At 51.8% G+C, this 19800-nt stretch overlaps 8 protein-coding genes across 8 annotated transcripts; 4 read left to right on the top strand and 4 right to left on the bottom strand.

The window, feature by feature from the left end:
- Positions 1-668: 668 nt before the first annotated feature.
- On the bottom strand, positions 669-2800 carry K489DRAFT_373489 (uncharacterized protein; the record flags this gene model as incomplete). Its single annotated transcript, XM_033603424.1, has 2 exons — positions 669-2398; positions 2458-2800. The coding sequence occupies 2 exons, from the start codon at positions 2798-2800 to the stop codon at positions 669-671; spliced, it is 2073 nt and encodes a 690-aa protein (XP_033456686.1).
- Positions 2801-3160: 360 nt separating this feature from the next.
- Positions 3161-3547, top strand: K489DRAFT_290099 (uncharacterized protein; the record flags this gene model as incomplete). The annotated part of the gene is made up of 1 exon (XM_033600167.1): positions 3161-3547. A coding segment is annotated over one exon (387 nt), but the record flags the coding sequence as incomplete, so codon positions are not given.
- Positions 3548-3604: 57 nt separating this feature from the next.
- Positions 3605-5454, top strand: K489DRAFT_383897 (uncharacterized protein). The gene has a single exon (XM_033605720.1). It carries the CDS (start codon positions 3617-3619, stop codon positions 4958-4960), a length of 1344 nt encoding a protein of 447 aa, XP_033456684.1. The 5' UTR covers positions 3605-3616; the 3' UTR covers positions 4961-5454.
- Positions 5455-5832: 378 nt separating this feature from the next.
- On the bottom strand, positions 5833-7713 carry K489DRAFT_71629 (uncharacterized protein). Its single transcript, XM_033608864.1, has 3 exons — positions 7459-7713; positions 6384-7388; positions 5833-6291 (listed from the first exon to the last, which is right to left on the bottom strand). Exons 2-3 carry the CDS (start codon positions 7363-7365, stop codon positions 6125-6127), a joined length of 1149 nt encoding a protein of 382 aa, XP_033456683.1. The 5' UTR covers positions 7366-7388; positions 7459-7713; the 3' UTR covers positions 5833-6124.
- Positions 7714-9400: 1687 nt separating this feature from the next.
- On the top strand, positions 9401-10258 carry K489DRAFT_412947 (uncharacterized protein; the record flags this gene model as incomplete). The annotated part of the gene is made up of 1 exon (XM_033607990.1): positions 9401-10258. The coding sequence occupies one exon, from the start codon at positions 9401-9403 to the stop codon at positions 10256-10258; it is 858 nt and encodes a 285-aa protein (XP_033456682.1).
- Positions 10259-11440: 1182 nt separating this feature from the next.
- Positions 11441-13530, bottom strand: K489DRAFT_71583 (uncharacterized protein). Its single transcript, XM_033608863.1, has 2 exons — positions 12410-13530; positions 11441-12295 (listed from the first exon to the last, which is right to left on the bottom strand). The coding sequence occupies exons 1-2, from the start codon at positions 13431-13433 to the stop codon at positions 11547-11549; spliced, it is 1773 nt and encodes a 590-aa protein (XP_033456681.1). The 5' UTR covers positions 13434-13530; the 3' UTR covers positions 11441-11546.
- Positions 13531-13721: 191 nt separating this feature from the next.
- K489DRAFT_383891 (structural maintenance of chromosome protein 2) lies at positions 13722-17838 on the bottom strand. The gene is made up of 2 exons (XM_033605719.1): positions 14290-17838; positions 13722-14190 (listed from the first exon to the last, which is right to left on the bottom strand). Exons 1-2 carry the CDS (start codon positions 17775-17777, stop codon positions 14136-14138), a joined length of 3543 nt encoding a protein of 1180 aa, XP_033456680.1. The 5' UTR covers positions 17778-17838; the 3' UTR covers positions 13722-14135.
- A 171-nt stretch (positions 17839-18009) lies between these two features.
- Positions 18010-19686, top strand: K489DRAFT_363256 (uncharacterized protein). Its single transcript, XM_033602679.1, has one exon. The coding sequence runs from the start codon at positions 18277-18279 to the stop codon at positions 19435-19437; it is 1161 nt and encodes a 386-aa protein (XP_033456679.1). The 5' UTR covers positions 18010-18276; the 3' UTR covers positions 19438-19686.
- Positions 19687-19800: the final 114 nt, after the last annotated feature.

Raw genomic sequence — 19800 nt, 5'->3', positions numbered from 1 at the left:
AGGTGACGTCGGGGTTACTAGCTTTTGATTGGCTGTCTGGACGCCGGCAGTATCCGCAGGGGAAAATAAGGGTTTGGGTTGCAGCTGGAGGGTCACGCTGAGACCCTAATCTATACGGATGAGTGACTCTCGCCATAGTGTACGCGACATGTACAATCTAGATCTATGCCAAGACCTATGTCAAGCAAGTCAAGCAAGTCTCAATCTACGGCTTGACTTGATTACTCATAAAAACCTGGCCGACTTGACTTGGTGACTAACCGCATTTGGATCAAGTCAAGCAAGTCAAGCAAGCCGGACTTGCTTGTGGCCACCTCTGGTCCTCACAATTTTTATACGGATATCTCCTTAGAAAGTAAGTCGTGTAGTCCACCTTCGAATTTCCGTACATAGTCGAATGCGGTCCTTCTACGAGACCATGTGTATCACGAATATACACAGCAATTTCTTTTAGCTCGCCTGCATCTGAAGGCCTCTGAATCTGCCTAATGACAGAGCTGACAATCTCAGAGATCCTGTGGATAATCCGTCTGCAAACAACGTTCAAAAGCGTCGGACTTGTGTAGGAATCAAAGACGATTCGGACATTCGAACGGTTGCTTGGAAAGACCTTTTCTCGAATGCACGGTTCATCCGCTAGAACACTTGCTTGTGATTTATGCACAGCGCTAGACATAGGTCACACCTTGCTCCAAAACTTGGGCCTCGGCGTCCATTTCGTTGGGAATGAGACGAGGGGTGTCGCCGTCGCCAGGGTCTTCGAGGATTCTTTGGCCCTGAGCCGATGCCGCTAGGCCATTCGTTTCGAGTGCAATAGCATGAAGCTGGTCAAAATCTGACGGCGGAAGTACGCGCGGTCGAGCCTCCAAAACGAGTTGTTGAGCAGTCGTATCGTCGAGATGGTGGAGGCCACGGAGATGACGGCGAAGATCCTCGCTATCCAGGAAGCCGCGTTCGCATTTTGAGCAGGGATATGGACGCTGATTGTCTAAGAAATGGGCGCGACGATGCCTGTTACGGTCCAGTCGGCGTTCATACGACCTCTCACATGACCCTACGCCGCACCTATACACATCTTTGATCTGTGTATTACGTTTGCGCCATTTTAAAGTCTCATTGACCCAAGCAAGCTCGCGAGAACTCGCTTTGTCGGACTCGGGCTCTTCAGCTTTGATAATTGAATCGTGTTCTCCTAATGTCGCTTGTCCCTCACTTAGCCAAGTCCCCTTCTCTCTATCGATTTCGTTTTTTAGATCTGTTGAACCATAATCCGTTGAACACACCACCGTCGAAGGGACTTCCTGCTTGAGAATCACTTGCTTTTCTTCCAAAGGATTATGTTGGGTGCGGCAATTTGGCACAAGAATTGTCAGCGCCATTTGCTCCATATGTGAGCCAACATGTTTCTTGAGATCTTCAAGCGAAACCATATCCCTCAACGGACTATTGAGGTCCCGATTGGGTCTTTGTCGTTGGACTTCAGGTTTCCATTCGCAAATATGACATGCCGATGCCGATATCTCTGCCGGTTCCTGTTCACTGATCTTGCAGATTTGGTTGATTTGCTCGCTATTGAATTTCCAAGCATGCTCTTTGTGCAAATGACCTTCGAATTCATCTAAGTGGTCAAAGCTCATTTCGTCGTGGCAGTAAAGACAAAGCCAAGTTTTGAAATGATTCGAGAGATAGTGATCCAACCATGCATCACTTGTCTCAAAGAGCTGTACGCCACAATGTTCCTCGAGACAAACGTAAGCTTTAAGGTCACTGAAGACGTGGCTAACCCACTCTGACTGCGAGGTGAAAGACACAGCCTTGCAACAGCAGGGGCAAGTAAATATAGCCTCGCCATTGCTCACATCCCTTAGATCGCTCACTCGAAGCGCCTGTGGCATTAGAGTAGCTGCTGATAATGCCAGATCGGTAAGGCTCATATCAGCCGCTACTACCTTATCGTGCACGGCTCTCCTGGTGCCGTGTCGCTCGATGGGATCGGCACGCGTTTTGGCCGGAGAGATTGAAATTTCGGAAGGAGCAGCATGAAGTCCGGTATCGTCTGCGAGTGCAATGCAGCAACGAAGCCATTTAAGGCGCTGCTTGCTTGCTTTCGCTAGTCTCAATCTCAGCCACTCGAAAGAGGTCTGACGAAGTCGAGGAAACAGATCAAAAATATGATCAAGATCATCGCTGACTTCGTCTTGCTCGATCTCTGCTACTTTGAAATCATATCCATCGCAGTTATTTTGTTCAATTGCGAGATCTGACGTTTTGAATAGCCATCGCATAGTTTCCCTGAGACCGTTGATTAAGTTGACTTGCAAGACATCGTGGAGTGACGCATCGAGATCTGGACTCTCGTCGACCACTACAGGTGCCTCGTCCCGGGAAAGCAATTGGACTACAGGTAGGACTTTGTCAGCTCAGATACAAGCCTCAGAGTGTACGAATACTTCTTACAGTCTTGCAAATCGTCTCTTAAATCTCCCAACAGACCAAAAAGGCGGAGGCGCAGCTTAAGTGTTGACTTTACCTGATATTCCAAAGACTTCGGATCGTCCGCATCATACAATGCGCCGACACTATCCGACCAGATCTTGAACCCTTTCAGGACGTCGCTGAGGCTTGAATTTTTGCGATCATTCGCGACCTTCATATCGTCATTTCCGGCTAGGCTCTCGAGCGCGTCTAGTATTTTCCGAGACCGGTAAGCTAAGCTTTGCTCTTCTGGGACCACAAATCTGTGATCAAAATCTTGAAGGATATGTTGCAACGTGCTCGCGGAGCCTTGCCCTCTTGCCATCGTGGAAACTTCATCAGGATCTCGAGGCGTATTCTGAAACGAGCTCGCTGTATCTTGCCATTCTTTTCTCGAGGCCGAACGGCCGTCAATGAATGACGACTCATACATATTCCCGTTTTCGCAATGATGCAGCGACAGACCAAGTGATTCTCGAAGTTGGAAGTCTAGTGCGTAGGGAGTCAACGGCGAGCATGCAATATACCCCGCGCGACATGACCTGCATGTGGTGGCATGAGCAGGCGGCCTCAGCAGGCGGCCTCAGCAGGTCATTCTCGATGCCCATGACTCCCCCTCGAGATCATCCGAAGAACTCATCCCCCGTCTATCGCTTGGCTCATTTCTCATCGATCAGCAAGAAGTATGGCTGATATCGCAGGCTTGGTGCTGGGCGCGATTCCTTTGGTGATCGCAGCCATTGAGCACTATCAGACATGCTTCGAAGCTCTTCGCTGCTGGCAAGAATTCCAAGATGAGCATCGCAAGTGTATCCGAAGGATACTGCATTTCGAAGTTCAGTTCGAGTTTCTTCTTGTGCGTCTTTTTGGAAACCACGTGGAAGGCCGGACAGAGTTGGACCTACTCAAAGCTGGCTACAGGAGCAAGAGCTGGGACGACGTCGAATTGATTCTCGAGGTTCGTCTGGGTCGCGCTGTGTATCGACTGTTCTGCGAAACGTTACGCGACGTCTGCAAGGCAGTAGAGGGCTTGAAAACGGTATTGCAAATCGACGATAAGACCTTGTTAGATCCAGAAAATCCGGTGCACACTGCGACTTTTGCTGCTGCAGCTCAGACTACTGTCGGAAGAGACCAAGGGATGTCCAAACTCAAGCCCATCGCACGAAAGTGGCAAGCCGATTTGAGATATGAGTCTCAGCGGTTCCACTTCGTCCGGAGAAGGACTGAGCGCGAGAAATCTCTCGATCAGATTGAGACCCTCATGGATGGACTACGACAGATCTTGATCGATCATGAAGAGATCGCAAGACGCTGGCCGCAGCTTCGAGCGCAGCGAGAGATACCAGTCCTCTACGAACATGCACAGAACGTGTTCAGGCTTGTTGAGTCGGTGTGGCGTTGCCAATGCGCGTCGAAGCATTGTGCAGATCTACGCCTACATCATTTAGAGCACAACCTTGTTCAATTTGATATTCTTTTCCGCTACGGCGAAACAAAGCAGAGATACCAGCAGGCTCCTTGGATTCTTCACGAGACCACGGTCGAGGAAGTCACAGAAAGGGAAGAGGCTGCGGTTCGCGCTCCATCATCCCGACCGGCGAATTTCACTAGCGTACCGATACCATCCCCGCCAGCGAAGGCCCAAGCAGGACAACCCTCGCCAGTCTCTTTCTCGTACAAAGGGCGTCGTCGAGCTAACTGCGCAGGTCCAAGTGGATCAGCGACCAAGATCCTAACACAAACTCCAATCCCTCTTGTTACGCTTCCGATTCTTCCACAACCGCCAGATCCGATCGACGACCTCTGCGAAGCAATCAGTCGACACAGCTTCACGCCATGTGCCGGCGTTCTTGCACCAATACGTGAGAGAGACATCAAGTACAAACTTAGCGCTTGTACTCTGGGCATCCAAAGAAATGAAGAAACCTGCAAGCTCGAGTCGCTCTTATCATCTACATCAGAATTGACGAGCCGAAAGCAACGATATGGAATAGCCTTAGCCATCACGTCGTCCCATCTGCAAATTCATCCCAGCCCCTGGCTCGGCAGGATATGGAGCAGCGAAGATATTCACTTCTATATGAAGAATGGTGTGCTGGAGCTATCTCGGCCATATCTCCGACGCAAGTTCACCCCCGCGGATCCCACCGAACCTCCCCGAGGCTGCCGAGATGACACGTTCGGCTCACTCGGGATCCTCCTGCTCGAACTGTTCTTCAACATACCACTGGCGAAGAGTCCGCACCGGCAGAAATATCAATCGCCGGACGGGAAACCAGACTTCGTGATGGACATGGCCGCCGCACAGATGTGGGCGGACGTGGACATGGAGAAAGGTAACATCGAGAAGGAATATGCCGGTGCAGTCTTGTGGTGCTTGAAAAAGCGGACTTTGCGGCCCCAGGATGAGTCGACATGGCGGCAAAAGCTTCATCGTAAGGTTGTCTTGCCGATACAAAATGTGTACGAGGCGCTTGCGTAGATGGAATATTGATGATGTGCAGTATAGTCGTGCATACTTGTCAAGAAGTGATTCAGTATCCTATTGTGCTCCTTCTCAGGAACGACTGCTCAGAGCACCATTGTTGGGCATCATGGGCCCCTTCTAAACAAAATACATGTCCCCCGACAGCACGCCAGATTTCGTCATGGATTTGGCCGCCGCGCAGATGTGATTGGACATCAGCGTGGAAGGCGAAGCCGGGCAGGAATATGCCTGCGCGGTCTTGTGGTGTCTGAACAAGAGAACATTGATATCACGGGAGAAGATGTGGCGGCAGGATCTGCACCGAGCGGTGATTCCTCCGATTCAGAAAGCGTATCGGGCGATGATGGCGACGACGACGACATGTTCATGACTGTTCTTGGTTCCGAAAAAGGTTTCGGTATGGATTACTTGTCACTTGGCATTTTTCAAATGTAGAACAACTCACATGATTGTACTCAAACTATTCTGCTCAGTTCACTTCCCCGGAAAAATTCTGGATTTTTTCTAGATTCAAAAACCAGTTCATCAATTTACCACAGTGCGATCCAAAGAATACTGTTCCGCGATATGTTCTTTCCCCGGAGCAGTAGGGGATCAGGAGGAGAAACGGATGAAAGAGCGTATGATGATGATGATGATGATGGTGACCAGGCGCGCGCGCAAAACGAGGTGGTATCATTAAGCTTCTCTAGCCTAAAACGCAAAGTAAATAAACAAGATAGAGGTAATTGATCCGCTGGGGAAACTCCAACAGGATGCGATGCATCTGTGTCTTGCGAGCTTTCCAGCAGCAGTAGCCAAAAGGCAAAAGAAAAAACGGGAAAAACATCAGAGGGTAATCATTCGCGTCAAAAGAAAATCATCAGGAGGCTTGCCGGCAGCAAACCGACATAGAGAACGTCTGTCTCGTTTTCCAGAACCGCAAGGACACCTTTCGGCTCAGCTCGGCTTTTTCACGCATGCAGCGGCGGAGAAAGAGAGGGAGGAAGAAAGTCATGGAGAACAAACAGACACAGAGCGAAAGACAAATATGCCAAGCTCTCGCAGCTGTACATGTCTCCCATCTCATTTCTCATTTCCGCTTATTCTCTTTTCTCTGCGCAGAACTGCGAAATGCAGGTGAGCGAGCGAGCGAGCGAGCGTGGGTGCGTGGCGTTTCTATTTGTCGGCCTTCTTGCTCTTGCCGATGGGCAGCTTCTCCTTGAGTTTCTGGAGGAATTTGCCCTTCTCCTTGGGCTGCGCCTCGGCGGTCTTGGTTTCGGCGGTGGTGGCGGACGGGCCGGCGGTGGCGGAGCCGGTGTTGGCGGCGGTGTTGGCGGCGACGTCTGTGTTTGTTCGTCAGCATGTGTTGTGGAGATTAAATGGAGATCGCACGCTCATGGCATGCCCACATAGGAAAACATTGTTCCAAACTTACCCTCTTCCTTGACGTCGGGGACCTCCGGGATCACCTCGCTCTCGCCCCAGGTGTCCTCGCCAACTTTCTTGCCGCCGGCGGTGGGGATGGCGTCCGGGTTTGTGCGGGTTGCTGGGTTGCCGGAGGCTTCTTGTGGGGGCTTGTCGGCGGCGCCGTCAGTGTTGACCTCATTCTCGGCATCGGCCTTCTTGGAAGTAGGATCGGCAGACTCGGCGACCTCCTCCGCGGTGACCTTGTCAGTTGGCTGAGCTGCAGGCTCGGCGACGGTAGTGCCGGCGGCGGCGATGGGCTCGGTGTTGGCAGCGGTGGAGGGTTCGTAGCCAATGTCCTTCTTCTCCTCGGTGGTGGTGGTCGCGGCGGTTCCGGTGTATTGCTGGACGGTCTCCGTGGCGGCGGCGGCGGTGGCTGTGACGCTTGCGGCGGCAGCGGTCACGGCGGCAGTGGCCGCACCAACGTATGTGTCATCCGCAGCAGCGGTGTTGCTCTTCGATCTCTTGTCGAGGCCGAGGAAGCCCTTGAAGGTGCCGATGACGGACTTGCGCTTCTCGTTGTTGGGTCCGGTAGCGCCGGTGGCCGTGGTGTTGGGGTTGGGGACATCCTTGTGGGCAGCGCCGCTCACACCGCCTGCGCCGGCGGAAATGCCTCCAGACGGGTCCTCGGCACCGGGGTTGCTGGCCGGTGGCTCAGTAGGCAGAGCAGCGGAAGTCGAAGCGGTAGCATCAGCGGGGACTATGGTCTCATCGAGCTTCGCATTGATGTGAGCGATGCCCTCGTCGTGGATTTGCTTCTGCTCAGCAGTAGCAGCGGGAGCTGCAGGGTTCTTGTCAGCGGTGTCGACGGCGGCAATCGTACTCTGGATGGGAAAGAGAGCGAAGTTGACGGCGTCGCCGGTAGGGATAAAGGCGGAGGAAGGAGTGGTGTCGGTGGTGGTAGAGGCAGCGGTGGCGGGGACTTTCTCACCAGTTCCAGTAGTTTCGGACATGATGGCGATGATCAATGGAGTTGCTGTCCGAGGTGGTGGTGAGTTGGAGATGTGTTGTCGGAGGGAGAGTTGTCGAGGAAGGCGAATGCTTACCTGAAGGATAGTGCAGGGACAAGACTCTTTAAACCAAAAGCTTGAACAGAGACGAGGCTTGGAAGTGGAGGAGCTCGTGTTGGAATTCGTACAAGGGATGTGCGCGAGTGACAATACTTGCATGACTGGCGGCGGTCTACCGTGCTGCATTGCGCTGAATGGAGCGAAGCGCCGCCCACCACCCTTTTTTTTAATTGAAGTTCATCGAGTTGGGAGAGCGCGGGGAGCCAGCCACCAAAATATGACCATCGTGAGATTTCATAGGCCCGGGCACTCCTTCACCGCATCACTACCGGAACATGACAACCTTGGGATGAATAAATTTTCACCGGCCATACCTATCTGACTGAAGTTAAGATAGACACTAGGTATGCTTGCGATATGCTGCAGGCAAATCCAGGTGCTCGCGTAAACTGTTTGGAGGAGCGCAGAGGAAGCTCAACACAGGTACATACATCAGGTACCTCGTCAGCGATAGCTCCAGGAATAATGTCCATGTGCAGGAAATACGTAATTCTGCATAGCGCCAATAAATATCCTTCCTGTACGGATTGCCCTGGTGGTGGTTGCCCTGAGTGAGGAAAAGGTCATCATTCGATCACCTGTATTCTCACGATAACCCAGTGACCGTCGGAACGGATGATAGATTATTATTATGATTATTATACAGGAGGGAATATGCACTCGTCTGGGTCCAACAGCAGAACCCGCACGCACCTCATAGTCCATAGAAGGATCCCTTGAACCTGTGCAATTTTGACATCAGATAACCACACCCCACAGAAAGATGCCTATCTTCAAGCCCATCACGAGTGCCTAGTGCCTACTACACAATTGATGGATCACACACCGAAATCCGAGACATCTCCACCCGATCATCTGATCCACCCACGAATTGAATCCAGCGACGCGAGCCTAGCTGTGAACCAGTACCCTGACGTTCATCATGAGCCAGACACCCCACCAATCGAAAACCACACTTTACAATAGAAATAGGTACAGTAGATACCTTCCCGCCTAGGCCCTGCGTCATGTGTGTGCGGTGCTAGAGCGCAGGTACACTTTGCGCTTCGCGATAAGGAAAAGACATAAGGAAAGACAGACAGAGAGCCCCACATGCTGCATACGCAAGACGATGACGACGGACGCAAGGGTAAAGATGCGTCCCTGAAAATAGTGACGTCTCACGGACACACATAATTTTGCGGAAGTCCTCAACGGGATTCGGCGTGATGTCGCTTGTTCAAGGTCGCTCGCCAGGCGGAGCGAAGCACAGCCAAGTTGGGAAACAGTGAGTACTCAGTCCTTCACGCCGCCAAGTTGTATCACCCTGAGAGAGAGGTGACTGGCAGATTTGCGCACCGAGGAATAACAATCATAAATCGTCTCCGAATATACTGCACGGAGGTGGACTGTCACGATTTCATCATTCAAGAATGCGTACTTTCCTCATCCACCCGGATGTATGTGCCTAATGCAGGTGTAGGTGCTGGTGAGAGAAAGAAGGTTTAGGGTTCGGTCGCAACGGCGGCTTGGGTTTGGGGTTATTACATCACATTTTCGATACGTAGAAATCATTGCCGTCTCAAGATCTACTCTTGACGATTGATACATATCGCTTTGCGAGATCCTGGATCTGTTCGAGCGACTGCGTATGAGATCTGGGACATGCACCAGGTTATCATGTCGGAGGATGATCCATGAATATTCAAAGCACCACAATGACTCATTGTGAGCGAACGCTTGTGGGCACCGCCACACTTCTCAAGGCATAAAGGTTGATCACGATTTACGTCTTGAAGTCGTCCGTTGTTTCGATCTGTTCACCACTTGCTACTATCCTGTCTAGAAATATTACAAGACTCGTCGAATTGGAAGTAGATTATCACCTAACATCCCTTGAGGAACCACCCAGACAATTCTCACAGTTCGCAGCAAAAGAATGGCCGAACAAGCCGCCCTCCTCTCGAGGCAAAAGAAGCTGTCTAAACTCGATCTTTCCTATCCCTTATGGCTATTCGACATCGATAACCCGCGCTGGCCGCGCCGTCTAGACTCCCTCTTACCAGAAACCTATCCCGCCCAACTCACAGGTTGGCAAACTTCCAGCTCGGAGTACGGTATGCATTTAGACCGACCGCAGGACGTGACCCCTTCGAAAGAAAACGACGTCAAATCGAAGGCTAAGAAGCACGATTTCCACACTCTGGGGAAACTCGCACAGGAAGTCCTCCAACAACTCCGTTTCGATGATAGATTTGATCTGACGTCATGGCAAGCCGTCGTTCGCCAAAGACAAGATGATGGGAGTGAGGAAAGTACCGTCAGTCTCGACGCATGGGTCTTCGATCGAGGTGAGCCAGGCTGGATCGATCCTTCGGAGCTCCTCAGAATCGAGCGGAAATGGGACCACGTTCACCTCTGGAACCCCACAATCAACCTAAACAAACTCCCCGATTACACCGAGTCATTCCCACCCCTCTACGGCATCGCGACTCTCATCTCCTCCGACGCCGAACTCCTCCTGGCCAGCGGCATAACAAAGAGGGATCCCGGCGAAGTCATTCTCCCCGCGGAATTTGAACGGCTGGATACCGACTCGCCCCTGAGGAGATTGCGGGGCATTGTGTGCACGCCGACGTACAAGGAACCCAGCGAGCAAGGGATCATGCTGAACCAGGGCCCGGAGTCAGCGCACAATCAGCGTTTATTGGCGGGAACGGCGCTGCAGAACGCAGCCTGGGGGGAGATTGTTGAGTTTCGGAAAGGCGAGAGGAAGAGCCCTTTGCCGTTGAAGTGAGATGCTCGCTTGCTCCATCCTTGTGGCCCCGGACGAATGAAATGTGATGCGATGTATGCTTAAAGGGAGATGTGTACATGGGATTCGGTTCTGCGTTGGCGTGTTGTTGGGGGAATTCTCTGTGCGTAGGACGGGGATCGGAAAGACGGCAAATCGGTGATACGGACCGACCAGTGGTCACAACTGTTCAATGAAGTAGATATCGAGCAAGCGCTCAAGTCGACGGGATCTGGCGCGACGGTATCTCACCGCCGAAGCTGATTTGACAAGTCGCAGAATAGACCACCGTAAATCTTTCCCAAACGACCTATTAACAAAATTCACCTATTTAGTCCTACGCAGCCCGGCATTCTGGGTATATCGGCGGCACAGGCACGCTTGAAACCACTCATCCTTCATCGGTTCCAAACATTGTCATATCAGACACATACGAGGAGGTCCCAGCTATACGGCAGCAGCGGAAAGGAAACATCATCATCATCGTAATTTCGTCACGACATAAAAGAGTCCACCCTCATCCCAAGTTATCACTCCCCCTGATTCTCCGAAAAAAAAAAAACAAAAACGCCCATAAATGCTCAAGACCACACTCTTCCTCCTCACTTAATCCTACGTAAGGCTGTCCTAGATATTTCCGCCGATTCTTCAATTTGCAGGTGGTGGTGGTGGTGCTCTAGATCAGCGTCGTCAAGGCCGCGCCGAGGAGTCTTGAGTTGACTTTTCGTTCGCGTTCTGTAGAGATGACAGGAATGTTAGCCTAACGTTCGTCCAAAAACATGGTTCTGGCTGTTCGACAGATGATGTCCCGTTGAGAAGAGCCTCTAGGAGAAGGATACAGTCCCGGGGCCGGATTTAAAGAAGGACGCGGGGGCCAGTTGCAAAGAATTGGGCTTCCGGGGATAATGATAGAGCTCCACTTCGCACCTCCCAAGGTCGAGAAAAATCGCTTCAATGGGAAGTAGAGTCAAGCAAGAATTCCGTGATATGATTCTGAAGAAGGATCTCTCGGGGTTGCGGAAAACATCTGTGCGGGAAGCATGCCTTTGTGATCCTCTCATGGCCGATACGATATTCATCTGAAAGTTCGTTCCGCCGAGTCGCGTGAATCATGAGATGCAGGGTGCTTGCACATATCCTTTCAGATGAGGCCTCGAGGTTTGGCGGATGACAAGGCGCATAATCCAGGACGATCAGCATGCTGCTGGAAGGGTGAAATAGTTCGACTTGTAAAAGCAGCGTCTCCAGGACTCCGGGAACACACGTCACAAGCAAACAAACTTCATCAAAATCAACGAGCATGCCGAACTAGCGCCATCCTACCTTTTCGATCCCTCTCAATCCTGATTTGCGTCCTAGGACTCTGGTCCTCTAAACCCCCCAGCGCCACCACCTCTCGGACAGGTCTCACACGTCCAAACCACTCAATAGCCTTGAGATCCTCTTCACCTGCACTGGCTCTCCGACGACGAACCGCGAGTGCGAGCTTATCTTCAGGTTGACGCTCGACGATGAGTGCTTTCCGCTCGAGTTCGAGTTGGCGGATCTCCGCATCAATGTCGCGGTCGGAGCGGAAATTATTTCTCTCGGCGAGGATGAGTTCGCCGCCGCCGCTGCTTCGATGACGATGGTGGCGAGATGGCTCGCGGACTTCGAGGATGGCGCCAGAGTGATGGTGCTCCCGACGACCTCTCGAGGGAGAGACTTCTTGAATGCGAATGTTGGTCTCGTCACGGTGACCTCGCGATGGAGAGACTTCTTCAATTCGAATTTGGGTCTCGTCGTAGTAGGTTGGCGCCTGAGATCTCGAGCGGGATATCTGTCTCGAGATGCTGCTATTAATACCAGGCGAGAGGGCTCGCCTTGATCGCCGATCGTCGACTAGACGCTCAGCAATGACAGTGGGTGGGTTAATCCATTCTGTACGGGTAATCTCCTCGCGAGTTCGTGATCGATCGCGATCTCCCATAGGTGGTGGAGGCATCGGCGCTGGTGTGGGAGCGTGAGATCTTTTGTCCTCGTTATTGTAGCGATGCTTCTCTGTTGGGGGGATAAGTCAGCAAGTCATCGCTCCACAAGGACAAATGCAAATCAAATTCTCAGGCGCCGCCAGAAACTTCAGAGCTTTCGAGAGGGCAAGGAAGGGAAGCTTACCTCCGTTACGGTACACCTCACTGACCCGGATGACCTCGTCAATCTGCTCCTTCTCCAAGGCCACACGTAGGACGAAGAAATTATCTTCTTCGTCGAAAGCATATCCAAGATCCAAAATGGCCTCGACTGCAACCATACGCTTAGGCATGCGGGTCTTTCCCTTTTTGAACTGTCGCTCCTCGCGCACGCTCTCCTCAATGATCGCAGTTTCACGCACACTAGGCGCACGGATCTCCGTCTCGAGATGAATGCTCTCACGGACGCTCCCTGCACGGCTCCTGGCTTTGGAAATGACTGTAGGTGCGCGGGTCTCTTCGTGGACACTGGGAGCCTTGCTGCTCTTGGCCTTCGATTTCCGGGAGGTCTTGGAGATGACAGTCGTGGCCCTGTCAGAACTGGAACTGGAGCTTGAGCTGCTCGTTGAGTCTCGCCGAGATCTGGTCTCCTCTTTCTTTGACTTTTCGCGGCGGTGTACGGATCGCTCTCGTCGAATCTCGACCTCCCGATAGTCATCGTCATCGCGTCGGCGTATCGGTAGAGGGACTGGAACGTACGGAGGGACTCGATATTCGTCGCGCTCGTATCGAGTCGACCTACGGTCAAAAGTGTCCAGGCTGCTCTGTCGACGAAGAAGCCCCGGGCGCGAGAAATCCCGGCGTCGCTCGATATCGAGTTCGTCCCGAGGCTTGCGATATGTGGTCATGGCCCCCGAGACGAGCTCTCTCGGATCGATGTCACCAAAGAGCTCGCGATCCGTTCGTCGCCTGGGCCGAGAAGTGTACTTTTCATCCTCGTAAAATCGATCACGCTCTTCATATTTTCCGCCAGCGGGAGGTCTGCTGCGCTCGCGTTCCGCAATGAGAATCTCTGTCCTGCCTGGCCGGTCGCGCTCGACCACACGAATGTCTTCCTCGTATCTACCTCCTCCGCCTCCTCCGTCACGACCAAAACGTTCGAAGCGCGCACGATCCCAGCGCTGTGGAAGTTCACCATAGGCAAGGTCGTCTTCGCGGGCGCGAGACATTGTGCGAGTGGACGATCAAACTTCCCCGTTCGAGTAGATGTTGCGATAATATGCTGAGTAGTCGCAAATGCTGAGCCTCTACGACAGGTAGAGAGTAATAAATACGAAATACGCAGAATTCAAAGAGAGAGAAGTGTTGTCTCTCTGCCAAGATGGTGGCAGGTTAGCATGTAGTTCGTCGGCGCTGGTACCACGATGCATGTGTGCGTCACGTCACACCCCACTTTGTCCAGTCCCGGCTGGCACAAGTACGTCGTCGTGCAGCGAACGTTCGCAGCTGAAGACGGCATCGAATTGGACGGCCTCCCGACCGACCTGGTTTCTAGAAAGAGCAATATGTCCCATCTAATATGCCATGGTATGTCATGCGCAGCCCATCCATACATACATGACATGCACGCAATGAGGTCAACAGTCCCAGCATCCTGGTGATCAGCGCAATCTAGACGCCGTCGGTGCAGCCCAAAGTGGGCGGGGCGGGCGGCCTCCGCCATTTGTGCCCGACACATGCGAAGAACGCCGTCAAGAAACGATTAACACCTGCATTCATTCTAGCGGACCTGCCGCACGATCTCATCATCACATGGCATCTGCCCTGAAAATTGCACCGCAACAGTAATCCTGCGCCAAAACTCGCTGCCCAATCTATATATTTCATCAAGGTCTCAAGTGTCCAAAGCCATTGCAGATCGAGGGCGTACATTACTTCATGTCCGCTGGCGTAAGCGCTTGTACAACGGATGTGCCGTCCATAAATCTGTAAAAGACACCAGTGCGTCAGCATATGATTTCAGGTTTGCGCTTCGTGAACAAGAGATGACCGCGACAGTTCTGCGACAAGAAGTGAGCAACATACCTCGTGCGGAAAATCCGATTAGCATTCCCAAACATGCCGTCCTTCAAACTGACCACGATGAACTGACTGCCCTTGAAGCGAGTTCGGATCAATCTACCGATATTTTGCGTATGTGAGAGATCCAATGCCGCATCGACCTCGTCGAGAATGTACATCGGCGCAGGTGAGTATTGCAGCAGCGACAGGATCAGACTCAGTGCGATGAGTGATCTCTGCCCACCACTAAGCTCTGTGAGACTGTGCTTCCAGACTTTACCCAGGCAGACTTTAACCTCGAGACCGTCCGAGATGGTCTTGCCTTCAGGAGGGTCCAGTTTCGCGGTATTGCCTGGGAGGAGATCGTTGAAGATGAGGCCGAAGTCGGCATTGACCTTTGACCAGGTTTTGAACAGAGCCTCCTGTTTGTATTCATCCAGGGCGAGGATGGTATCTTCAATCTTCTGCTTGTCTTTAATGATTGTGCGCATCATATTCTTGAGTGCAGACTCTTTCTTTTCGACACTATCGATGGTCGCCATGACGGCCGGGTTGATCTTTTTCTTCATACCCTGGAAGCGCTCCGTCACACCGACAAGATTGGTCTTGCATTCTGCCATATTCTGGTGATGGAAATCGTAAGGTGTGCCTGATCGGCCAAATGAAGTGTGTTCTTCCGCAATCCAGTCATGCTCCTTCTCCAGATTCGAGACAGCCTGTGATGCGGCCTGCTGGGCTTTGGCGAAATTGTCAATGGCGTGTCCCAGCTTCTGCTTCTCGATAGCTTCGTCCGAGATCTTTTGCGCTTTTTGTTTAGATGTTTTCTCAAGTTCGGCAATCTCGTTATCGAAGCTGCTGAGCTTCATGCGTTCGTCATTTAATGCGGCCTCCGCCTCAGATTGGCGCTCCTGGACTGTTCGTAATTCTGTCTGGTGTGACCGGAGTTCTTCTTGTCCGCTCTGCACTGCAAATTGTGACTCTTCCAATTCCTCTTGTGCTGTGGCCAGGTCACTACTCGCTTGTTCGGCATCGATGTTGGCCTCGCGAAGCTGCTGCGCTAAAGGCTTGATCGTGCTTTCGGCTTTTGCCAATGCTTTTTTGAGCCTGTTGAGATCAGTCTGCAGCTGTTCGAGCTTTGCGCCCTTGTTCGAAGCAAAGTCTTTCATGTCCTTTTCGACACGTTTCACTTCCGCCTGAGCATCAGCCTGACGCTGCTTGGCATCCTCTATGGTGGATTTGAGCGCAACGATGTTTTCCTTCATCTCCTGCACGGATGCAATAATGCTACTTGAGGAATTGCTTGAGATCTGTGACTCTGCCAGGTGAATCTCATGATCCTTCAGATCGAGCTCCTGTTTCAGTTGACGTGCATTCTGCAGCTTTTGGGCATCTCTAGCGATGACCGCTTCTAAATCAGCGAGCTTGGACTCCTCGCTCTGCAATTCTTGAGTGATCGCATCGAGCTTCTGAAGCTTCAGTAGTACACCATTCCCTGACGCTGCTGAACCTCCCGAAAGCGTACCGCTCGGATCATACACATCTCCTTCAACAGTGACACTCTTGAGGCGCACTGCAGGATCGAATGTAACTTTCTTGGCGGTAGATGCATCAGCACAGATCAACGTGTTGCCGAACACGTACTCCATTGCCTTTTCCACTTCATGTTCGTATCCAATGAGATTAAGTGCTAGATGCACCATACCTGGCGCAAGTTTCTTTGCGTGCTGCACTTTGTCTGCTGACGCTCTTGATGCATCAATCTTGTCCAGGGGCACAATCGTTACTCTTCGTCTGAGCTTGCCATTTTCGATCAGCAAGGATGAAGTCTGCGCAGAATCTACCACAACATTGTACAGACGTCCTCCTGCGCAGATCTCGAGCGCCGTACTGGCTTCTGTAGAATCCACAGGCAATCTGAAAAGCTGTGCGACAAGACCCTTGACACGTCGCCGGTCGAAATTGGCTGTCGGATCGCTATATGAGAAGTCCAAGCCTGCTACTTGGCGTCGTAATGCTTCAGCATCCGCTTGTAGCACACGTATACGCTTCTGCAATTGATTGCGCTCTGCTTGTTGCTGCTCTTCTTTTCCGGGTTCGAATCCGAGCTTTTCCAGGTCCTTCTTTATTTTCGCCGCTTGTGTTCGTAACGACTCAAGCCCCTTGAGTAAGCTGGCGTTCTCCTTTTCGGCCTTCTTGGCACGCGGCTCATCCTCCTTGATCCGAGACTCCAGATGGTTAATCTTCAACTTTGACTGTTCAATCTCTGTGCTAGCTTTACTGGCATTCTCGCGCGCTGTTGCCAGTTGACCAGCGTACCCGCCGTCAGAGCCGGCGTTCGATGAGATACCGGTCAAGAGCGTCTGTAGCAACTCTTCCTTCTTGTCTACCTCAGAGGTCTGGTCCTTCAAACTTGCGCTGGCTTCTTCAAAATTTTGCCGCAAACTCTGAGAGGCGCTTGTCTTTTGACCGAGCAATTTCTCACACTCCTTCACTGAAGCCTGTGCCTTTTTAAGCCGCTCTTTCTCTTCTGCTAAGGCTCCATTGGCGAGTTCCAGCTTAGTCTGCAGCCGCTCAACGTCTTCCGAATATGTTTTGACGTCCTGCTCCAATTTAGCGAATCTCCCTCCTTTCCGAAGCTCTTTGTCGCGAGTCGCGCGGACCCTTTGTACGTCCTCCTCCAAGACTCCGATTTCTCGCTGTAACCTTGAGGCGTTCTCCTCCAGTTCGGTGGATCTTTGTTTCTTCGCCACAAGGTCTTGGGCGCTCTGCTCCATCTTTTGCTTCAGTCGCACATAGTCATGTGCTACAACAAGTTTTGTCAGGCGCTCAAGGTCGTTCTGCGTACTTTGAAATTCCAAAAAGACGCGCTTCTCATTTCGCAGTTTTTCCAGCTTGGGCTCAATCTCATCCTTCAGCAATCCTTCGAGCTCTTCTACCTTAGCCTGCTTCTTGCTCATGGTCCGCAATGCCTTCTCCCTTCGATCCTCGAACATGCGCGTCCCCGCCGCTTCTTCTACCATACCCAAAATCTCCGTGCTCTTCATGTTCAAAACCTTCGTTATCCGACCCTGCATAATCAAGAAGTTCGGGTTGTTGATGTTCAGCTGCACGCTCTGAAAGAGGTTCTGCACAGTTTGTTGTTGTGCACGATGTCCATTGATGAGATATTTACTGGTGCCTCCTAGCACGATTTGCCGGGTGACACTGATGCTTCCATAGTCCTCAAAGCCAATCGGTGACTTGGCCTTGTCGCTGTTGTCGAATACAAGGGTCACTGAGGCTTTGGTGATTCCAGCCTGTCCACGTTTGTAGATGAGATCGCTAGCACCTCCATTTGCTCGTAAGAGCTCAAAGCGACCGATGCCCAAGCAGAAACAGATGGCGTCCAAAATGTTTGATTTGCCGGATCCATTCAATCCGGTGATCGCGTTGAAAGTCGGATCCCACCCTGATATGACCGTACGCACGGCATATGACTTGAAGCCATCGATGATTAGTTCGGTGATCCTCATCGTGAGCTTTCGATGTGTTGTATAGTCGTATCACCTTTGCTACAGACGACCACGTCGGATGAGATCGCGAACATTGACTACAATATTTACATTTTGTTTGCGCCTGTAAACACAACGCGGGGGCGGGCGCTCCGACAGGCTTGTGGACCCTTGCCCTGGGTCAATAACACGCGAAGACGCGTCAAAGCGCATAGGAGGACATTACTTGAATTATTTATTACTCGTCAACGAAGCATTTTGAAAAGACACGAGCCCAGGTATACTTTTTCATCTGTGTCTCGATGTATCGCAGCTATCTAGCAAGGAAATCGCCTGCAGCTCTGTAGATGGTCACAATGGTCTTGAAGAGGTTCCATTGCGGGATATGAAATACGAGACATGCACCTGGCTGCGCAACAATTATGACTCAAGGTCGATCTGACAGGGCATGTCTTGCTTACGCTCTCGGTGTTTTCGTAAGTGATGGAGGATGCAACTTCTCTAACAACACACTCCCGCCATGAACGCGAAAAAGACTCAAATCGATGAGTTTGACGAGCATGTCCTCCTCAAATATTCGCACCGTCCACACTATATACTCAAGAGACTGATCCCAGTCAATGAAGCCGACGCTCTAGCAGCGTCGCAGATCAAGCGTGAACATGGTAGCTCCTCTCTAGGATCTCTGGACGACCTACCGCGTGAGCTGATCGATGAGATCTTGTGTCAAATGGACCTGCAATCGCTCGCACGTTTGTCACAAGCTTGTCTACGCGGCAAGAAAGTGGTCGACGAGCTCCCTGCGTACAACCAAATCGTCTCCAGCGCAAGTCACATCTTTGCAACCCTTACTCGCGTGCAGGTGATCGGGCTTCATTCCGTCGCTAAACTTCACGCTACTTTACGGTCAGAGTCGTGCATCTCCTGTGGGCAATTTGGCGCCTGTTTGATCCTGCTATCCTGCGAAAGGTGCTGCCATGCCTGTCTCGCATACAACCAATCTTTGTGGATGATCACAGCTGAACGAGCGCGGAGCTGCTTCGGCTTGACGGAGGAGCAGTCCCTATCACTGCCATATATGCGAAGTGTTTCCGGCCCATACCCCTATCGAGGCATCAATGCCAATCTCAGCCCAACACTACTCACGAGCGTGCGGGCGGCTAAACTTCTGGCAAATAAGATGCGGAGTGGCGTCGGCGAGGCATTGATAGGAGAGGTCGCCACTCTTGGCCTTGGTCCACTGGACAAACGCATTATTGAGGCAAACTGGTTGCGGCGCGCTCCATTAGAACCCCTCCGGTATGATCCATTGGTTTTATCCACAAGAAACCGGGACATGCCGCTCAACCCTTGGAGAGGCATGGGCGCCATCTACTTTCCCCAACTTACCGCGAGCGGGTCGTTGGAGAATGGGTTGTGGTGCAAGGGTTGCACCGTTGCGAGTTGGTCATGTCCATTGTCATTGATCGACGAGGAGAATATTCCACCGGGTGTCGTCCCTGATGACTGTGCACGGCAACCATTCCTACGAGGCCTAGAGTATCGTGCCAGAACAACCGCTGGGTTCATAGAGCATGCTCGACTTTGCCCATGGGCGAATGACGAAGAGATTGGGAAGTTCGCGCAACACGTTCCCGAACCTTTTTTCGCATGCAAGGAACCGTGTCCATTATGTAAATGATGATTCAGCTGGCCTGCTGTGTTACAATATGGCCCGGTGTCAATCATGGATGATGATGTAGAAGTTTGATGCGTTAAATACGTTCAAATGTACGAGGATCTCGAGTGTAATGCATGCGCCACGCGTGACCCAGGGCCAAACAGTCGTTGTGGAAGACAGATACTGAGTGGATTTCTCCTCGAAGGTCTCATCTTTAGTGTCCAGTATAGAGCGACACGCAAATTGAGACTATAATGAAGCACCACAGGCGAGCACGATGTCATATTTTTCATCGTCACGCATAAGCAAGTGCTATAGAACATGAAGAATCTCTCATTGTTGTCTATGTCCTCGTGGAACGCTGGTAATTCGGGTGCGGACAAC

Source organism: Dissoconium aciculare (assembly GCF_010015565.1).
Source record: "Dissoconium aciculare CBS 342.82 unplaced genomic scaffold K489scaffold_13, whole genome shotgun sequence".
NCBI lineage: Eukaryota > Fungi > Ascomycota > Dothideomycetes > Mycosphaerellales > Dissoconiaceae > Dissoconium > Dissoconium aciculare.
Note: the sequence above shows the minus strand (reverse complement) of the source record. Positions and strands in the feature narration are given on the sequence as shown.

What these genes read in the sequence shown, in the direction of transcription:
- K489DRAFT_383897 (XM_033605720.1), top strand. Translation starts at nt 3,617, where the DNA reads ATGTCCAAACTCAAGCCCATCGCACGAAAGTGGCAAGCCGATTTGAGA.
- K489DRAFT_71629 (XM_033608864.1), bottom strand. Translation starts at nt 7,365, where the DNA reads ATGTCCGAAACTACTGGAACTGGTGAGAAAGTCCCCGCCACCGCTGCC. An exon ending in CCCCGACGTCAAGGAAGAGG is followed by an intron (nt 6,292 to 6,383) that starts GTAAGTTTGGAA and finishes GAACAAACACAG; the next exon opens with ACGTCGCCGCCAACACCGCC.
- K489DRAFT_71583 (XM_033608863.1), bottom strand. Translation starts at nt 13,433, where the DNA reads ATGTCTCGCGCCCGCGAAGACGACCTTGCCTATGGTGAACTTCCACAG. An exon ending in TGAGGTGTACCGTAACGGAG is followed by an intron (nt 12,296 to 12,409) that starts GTAAGCTTCCCT and finishes TCCCCCCAACAG; the next exon opens with AGAAGCATCGCTACAATAAC.
- K489DRAFT_383891 (XM_033605719.1), bottom strand. Translation starts at nt 17,777, where the DNA reads ATGAGGATCACCGAACTAATCATCGATGGCTTCAAGTCATATGCCGTG. An exon ending in AATCGGATTTTCCGCACGAG is followed by an intron (nt 14,191 to 14,289) that starts GTATGTTGCTCA and finishes TGTCTTTTACAG; the next exon opens with ATTTATGGACGGCACATCCG.
- K489DRAFT_363256 (XM_033602679.1), top strand. Translation starts at nt 18,277, where the DNA reads ATGAACGCGAAAAAGACTCAAATCGATGAGTTTGACGAGCATGTCCTC.